The sequence below is a fragment of the Oncorhynchus keta genome, chromosome 34, assembly GCF_023373465.1.
Source record: "Oncorhynchus keta strain PuntledgeMale-10-30-2019 chromosome 34, Oket_V2, whole genome shotgun sequence".
Classification (NCBI taxonomy): domain Eukaryota; kingdom Metazoa; phylum Chordata; class Actinopteri; order Salmoniformes; family Salmonidae; genus Oncorhynchus; species Oncorhynchus keta.
Window position 1 is genome coordinate 61,566,517 of NC_068454.1, and position 7,327 is coordinate 61,573,843.

At 42.2% G+C, this 7,327-nt stretch overlaps 1 protein-coding gene across 1 annotated transcript in view; it reads right to left on the reverse strand.

Annotated features, from left to right (window-relative positions):
* Positions 1-135: 135 nt before the first annotated feature.
* Positions 136-7,327, reverse strand: part of LOC118367451 (ral guanine nucleotide dissociation stimulator-like 2) — a 25,302-nt gene continuing 18,110 nt past the window's right edge. Inside the window, 10 exon segments of the mRNA XM_052494268.1 lie at positions 136-2,437; positions 2,533-2,647; positions 2,868-3,092; positions 3,430-3,523; positions 4,629-4,718; positions 4,849-4,970; positions 5,274-5,306; positions 5,446-5,532; positions 5,858-5,917; positions 6,793-6,877. Coding sequence (XP_052350228.1) covers positions 2,265-2,437; positions 2,533-2,647; positions 2,868-3,092; positions 3,430-3,523; positions 4,629-4,718; positions 4,849-4,970; positions 5,274-5,306; positions 5,446-5,532; positions 5,858-5,917; positions 6,793-6,877 — 1,084 coding nt within the window. The 3' untranslated portion in view covers positions 136-2,264.

Here is a 7,327-nt window from a genome sequence, read left to right on the forward strand (position 1 = left end):
AGTCAAACATGTGGCGACCTTTTCAGCGTTCAGCTCGAAACAGGCAAAGATACTGTCTTCTGCACAAATATTTTGCATAATGTTCTTCATTAAACTTCCCTCATCCACCAACAAGCTAGATACTAAAACACAGTCTGAATCTTTTAGATGTACATCTGTGTACATTTATTTGGTAAGAATAGACACGGCAGAATTACGGCACACATCCGGGGAGTTGCATAGAAATTCCTCATATTACCGTCGCATCAAAATGCGTCCATAGAAAAAGGAAATGTATCACACTAAAACAAATAGGGCGTATGTAGTGCATAAACATGCCAGCATATACAGCACGGTGAATGTACATCATATGTACTGTACATTCCAATGCATACATCACAGATGCTTCATGTCAAATGGCACCCTATTAAGCGCACTACTTTTGACCAGGGCTCTGGTGAAAGGTAACACTCTATTTAGGGAATAGGGTGCCATTTGGGACACTAAGTGGCTCAAGCACCAATGAGAGAAAGGCACTAAACAATCAGTAGCTTAGCCTGGCGCTAACACTTCATCAAATTACGTTACCCAGAATCCTCTCTCCTCTCCCTGGAACTACCGTGTCTATGCTTCAGCCTTAGTAGAGACTTCAACAGCACAGGGTAGTGTGGCCAGAGTTCACAAGAGTTCATCAGTTAGGGCCTTCCACAATCTGTTCCCCATGCGCCCTTATGCATACAGGTTTTCCTTCCTACTGGTCTCATCCTCATTGGATAGAAGCAGAGCCTTCTGCAAAAACCCTCTACATTCAGTTCCTGGACTAAAGACATTGCATAATGAAACCTTAATTGCTGTCAGATCTCTATCAAACGTCAGAGAAGATGTCAATTAAACATCATTCAGTGATTGGTGAGAATAACTCACAAACCTGGCATGTGTCTTTGAGGACTGACTTTGGGTGCACTGGTTGAAGTACACTTCAGACTGACTTCCATTGCAACTACCAACTAAACCCATTCAGAGACCATTGATAAAGATGAGCTTATGCTGTATTGAAAAGTTTAGCATTCAGGTGCAATGGTAGACATCTTTTCAATACGCACAACATAGTCTGGACTTTCATTAGTGTCTTCACGTGAATTGTTTTAGGTTAAGAGTTTGTGGGTTGATGTTGTTATGCCTAATGGTTAATACTCAAAATATGACTTCTGTATGGGAGGGGCAAGGCTGTATATGTAAATGTGTTGTCTTTTACATAAGATACTACCGGAGCTATCATTCAATATGTATGTGCACAAAACCCAAGTGAAATGATCATGTTTATCTTTGTCACGTGTTGTGCTCATTTGAAATGGTTGCAATTTGGGGCAATTTCATATATTTCCTGTTACTTCAAAATGAATAACATGTCATTCTGACACTTGTTGATTGCTCCTTGTGAATGTAAACACGATCATGACATCGTCAACACATAAAAAATAAACATACGTATACATACAAAGTACATAGTTAAAACATTTTGATGAGCCCCCTGTGCTTTGCTATAATGAGAGGTTTCAGTGACTCTGTCTGTCACTTATTCAGATGCATTATGTCATCATGTCAGCCCAGTGCTCTCCCCACCATTCCAATGCTGGAAACGCCTTGCATACGTACGTAATATGTCGTCATGCCGCTTGTATCCACTCTCTATGGAGAAATGTTCAACTTTGCTGTCATGGTCAATTCAAGGAGGTCATATCCCCCAAAATACTTTGATTTAATGAAGTTCTCTACTATCAACTCGTCTCTATGATGGAACCTGAGGCACATTCCTCAAATACGCAAGATGATTTGGATTCCTCAGTTGCTCTTGGTTACAAGGCCATTCCATTTGGTTAAATAAGAAATTAGATGGTCAGAGAGATTTAAGGAACAGCACCATTCACCATCAGTTAAAGATTTGCATTGGTCTTGTTCTCAGTGTATATTTGCAGTAGTATGCATTGCCAACCAGAGACATGCACCCTTCTACACTAATGGCCTCCCTGGTATACACAAACGGGCAGCATATTTATTGAAATGTCCCAGGTAAGAACACGTTCATCAAACAAGTTCAGACAGGTTTCAGGATACATTTTGCTTGAACAAGCTTGGTCAGAATGTGTTTCCACTTCGGAAAAAGATTAGGAAAGACAAGGCCACATCTCACTGAGATATCTGCCTGCATTCTTATCGTGACCTGTCCTTGAGAAGAACTAGCTACATTATGTCTCAGATGTAGCCTATTTGGGAAAGAGTTGTTGTCAAAAAAACAGTCTCCGCCCCTTGGCTTTGATTCGAGGAAAGGTGGCACTGGTTTCTGTGCTGATTGGTTGGGAGCGAAAAGGGGTGTTGCCTCCTTGTCTGCGCAGCAGGAAGTCCACACTAGAGGAAGTCATGGCATAGAAGACGTTTCCTGTGGCAGGGATGACCAACTCTACAGGGCAGAACGAGAAAAGTCATCACTACAATCAATATGAACATAGAACTATTAAAGTGACTTCGCATGGTCGGGTTGAGAAATGTCTTTACCCTTTCCCTCGGGCAATAGTTGGATGAGCTCATATCTGGATGCCTGTTTGGGGTCCTGACTGTGTTTATCTAAGGCAGAACTGATCACAGTGGGCGTCTTGTCATTGTTTGTCACCTGAGGAAACAGAGAGGAAGAACGACAATGATACCAGACAGCTTGACTCCTAGTTATAATATCCTATATATCCTATATTATATAATATTTTGGATTACTATCATTAACAGATATTTGTGGATTAAAGTAAATAGTCATGAGTGCAGGGTGCAGTCCAGTGTATAATTTGATTCCAAAAAAGGCAAATATCTCAAAATGTGTCATTATCTCGGCACAGTACCAGTATGCTTCTGTACATATTCCCATCTTGTAAATCCATCCGTATCCTGACGATCCGCATATCAGGCCCAGACCCTTTGTTGTTATTGGTGGGATTGTTGCCACAGGAGACTGATCGACGATGTGATTTGACGGGAGTGGATGGTGTCAATGCAGACGGGATGGGGTCATTGGTGGGATGGAAGGAGTCAACATCCAGACAGGAAACTGAGGGGGATTTCATATGCTGAAATAATAATAGTGATGAAAATAAAAAAATAAAAACATACTTACTGATATGACAAGATAAAAAGTGGCTGTTCCGTGAAGGCCAAATCAAATAAAAAGACACAGAAGAGAATTATAAAAGATCAAAGATTTTCCTCTTTGAAAAGTGCTCTTCTGTATGTTTTTACGACATGCATTTGTTTTAAAACAATTATATTTGATTACTAGTAAACAGCAACACCTACCAGCATTTGTACCTGAATAGTAATTACATGCTCTGCAATCCTAGCTGGCAATGCAAATATATTTTTGGGAAAGTACGTAAAATAACTGTAAATGTTAGGTCTTATTCTTACCTTAGTGAATTTGGAAAGAAAGTGACAGACGGGGGAGGGGAAGTAAAAAAGACCGTCACTGTCAGCAACAAGGCTGGTCCTGGAGGAATTCAGGCTGTAAGGAGGTGAGAGAATCATATCATGTATGTTCATCATGCACCGTAATCTGTATGACAACAACCTACAAAACATCTTACTCAACCCCTGAGAAATACATAGTAAATGTCCAAGTTTGGCTTTCAGCTCTTTCCAATGTTGTATGTTAATTTACCAGCTCTTGCACTGTGTGAGGATATTTTTAATAGAAAAAAAGTACAGAGGACTTACCCCCAGACCCTCCCAAGTCAATTTTCCACAACTGATTACTTATGGCCACGTTACTACAAATTTGACAGTCAAATATGTGGACACCCCTTCAAATTAGTGGATTCGGCTATTTCAGCCACACCTGTTGCTGACAGGTGTATGAAATCGAGCACACTGCCATGCAATCTCCATAGACAAACACTGGCAGTAGAATGACCTTACTGAAGAGCTTAGTGACTTTCAATGTGGCACCGTCATAGGATGTCACCTTTACAACAAGTCAGTTCGCCAAATGTCTGTCCTGCTACAGCTGTAAGTACTGTTATTGTGAAGTGGAGACATCTAGGAGCAACAACGGCTCAGCCACGAAGAGGTAGGCCACACAAGGTCACAGAACGGGACTGCCTAGTGCTGAACAAAGCGAGGTCCATACAGAAATGGTTTGTCGAGATCGGTGTGGAAGAACTTGACTGGCCTGCACAGAGCCCTGACCTCAACCCCATTGAACTCCTTTGGGATGAATTAGAACGCCAACTGCGAGCCAGGCCTAATCGCCCAACATCAGTGCCCGACCGTACTAATGCACTTGTGGCTGAATGGAAGCATGTCCCCGCAGCAATGTTCCAACATCTAGTGGAAAGCTTCCCAGAAGAGTGGATGCTATTATAGCTGCAAAGGCGGGACTAACTCCATATTAATGCCTGTGATTCTGGAATGAGATTTTTGACGTGCAGGTGTCTACATACTTTTCGTTCATGTAGTGTAGTATAGTTCACAGAAAATGCTGACTAGCCATTCTTCTACAATAGTACTGATCCCATATAACCAATGTATTTCACTCTACATAGTGAAAGGTATCTGCAGTGAATACTACTTCCATGTTGTGTGTAGAGTGTAATAATAGGCCACATTACTTTGGGCACCGTGTGATGATCACTGTAGGGTTCAGGGTACGACCAGAGCTCGGTTCGCACGGCACCTCAATTTCATTGGACAGTCTGTAACTGCAGACATCATGTAATGTGATTAGCGATCATCATAGTTGTAGTGTTCCGTTTGAAATAACACGTATGTACAAACGTGAATGGTTTGATTGTAAAAATGAATAAAAACCAAAAGAGAATCACGGCTTACCTTTCTTCTTCATTTAACGAGGGTACGCTTTGGTACCACTGTAGGAATGCCTCGTCGGTGAGGAAAACACAGTTTTTACAGGAGGACTGCAGTAGTCGGATCTGAGCTAAAACCTCAAACTCCTGCAAAGAGAAAAACAAATCATTATGAACATCAAATGACTCTCCAGCACCAATGGCATATTATCAGTCGAAACGCCAGCAGTTAAACATGAATATGTGCATGAACGCACTGCTTCAGAATTCAATACACTGCCACGCGTTTAATGAGAGGCACAACAGAAAAGCAATTTATGAAGACCATCTGCTGTGTTGAGCCAGAGGCTAATGAATTGGTCTGAATCCTGGAATAACTCAACACGAAGAACAGCGGGTTCTGAGGAATCTAAACAGCAGCAGTGCAAAGGCCCTGACCACATCACTTACTCGTCTCCTCTTGTCAAAGTTGACGTAGCCGTTCTGAAATGGAGGAACAGGATATTATGTCAATGCAACTTTTTGGTAAACCAACTACAACTTCACCACCGGAGCTTATGACCAACTTCCCGTTGCTGGACACATGATGGGGGATAAATGACTGTATTATGAAGGGACTCACCTCCAGCCTGTCTTTGACGGCCGTGTCCAGCATGGTGAGGTCTGTGAGGAAGATCCCCAGGTAGGGTACTGTGCCCTGGGCACTGGACTGTGTGAGAGAGGGGAAGGGTGGAGAACAATGAAAAGCAAAAACAGGCATGGGGCTTTAGGCTTCCCAGACACAGATGAAGCCTACTCAATGCATGCTCAACGGAGAACCTTGGGTTAAGACCGGTGAATGTGCTGTACATCAAGTTGTCCTTCCTTAACCATCAACAATTCCTCGATTGAAGAAATACCAGCATTGCATTACGTTACATCAGCAAAGGGGTTATCTGATGCCCTTTGTACAGTATATTCCATGCTTCTTCCTTCAAGGCAAAATGCTAATGAGATTTGTCAGTGACTTCAAACTCGCTTATAAGAGCACTTACTCCTATCTGTCTCCTGTTGTTCATCTTGCCGTCCAGGTTGGCGAACTTCGAAGTACCCTCCTGAAAAAAAAACAGACAAACATCTAAGCATGACAATCTGGAACACAATGTAGAATTTAGAACCATGGCCATGTGCTCTAACACCCTGTGTAGTAACTGAGTAGTAGGCCCTCAATACCAGACAAACAGAGGGTAAGGAAGCAGCTTGCTTGGTAAATGATCAAAGCACAGCAGAAGGCAGTGTGATATTTTTCCAACATCAAAGCCTGCAGTGAAGCTTTCAAATGAAAGCTCCGTCATATGTTTAGATGAATTCCTGTGTGGATGCCTTGGTGATATTGCAGCTCATGTAAAAGGTTTACTGATGCATGCACAACGTATAAACAGTGAATGAAAATGCTGCCAATCCTACCGATTTCCAGACCCCGAGTCAGAAACTCACAATGCACCCTAAACGCAATACATGTTGAGAAACGGGTGAATTTAGATTGACAGAACGTTGACATTTGAGAGGCTGTACTCCCCCAGATGAAGCCTTCCTCTGGGTTATAAGGCATGATTCATGATTCATGACTCAAAGACATTTTTAGCCCCGGAGTAATGCTTACACTGGATCTGTGTAGTGCAACCGCTCTTGAACGTATATGGATTTGAGATGAGTAAAACACGTTTGGTGTGATCTGTGACGACACTTCACATGAGACCTGTCCTTAGCTCATATTGCTTGTATAATGGGATGTCTGTCCGTGCACTGTTTGTGTGTGTGTGTGTACATGCGTACGTACATACAGTACGTGCGTGTTGTGTGTGTCTAGACATGTCTCTGTGTGTGTGTACATACGTGCGTACATACAGTACGTGCGTGTTGTGTGTGTGTGTGTGTGTGTGTGTGTGTGAATACGTGTGTGCAGTAACTCTCAAACACTGTGACTCACCTCTTTCAGCAGCTCTCTGCTCTGGGAGTAGTTGTCCTTCTCAGAGAAAATGTTGGACAGCTCCTCGTACCTCCTCACTGCTTCCCTGTCAGACAGAGTCACATGACAACAACAATGAGCCATGCACCCAAAGAAGGTATTAGGGGCCTGGACTGACATTTCTCTGCTGTCTACTGGGTCTTACTATAATCCACATCCAAACGAATCAGCTAGCCATGATTAATTTAGCTACGATTGGGTAAATGATAACAAGATGAGATGATCAACTGCTGTAGTGTTTTGGAACGTTAAATATGGTTGACTGTGGGAAAGGATGGTGTTATATCAATGGCAATGTGATTCAATTCCTGAGTTATTGAAATGGCTGTGTTGTAAAAAAAATATTTAAAAAAAGAAAGGAAAAATAAGACAGTCATGACAATGATAGTGTTACGAGAATGACAATGTTATGGAAATGACAATACCATGAAAACATCTGCAATAGAAGTACGTTTTGGTGTGGCCTAGGGTGGTCAAGTGGTCTCGGCCGCTGCTT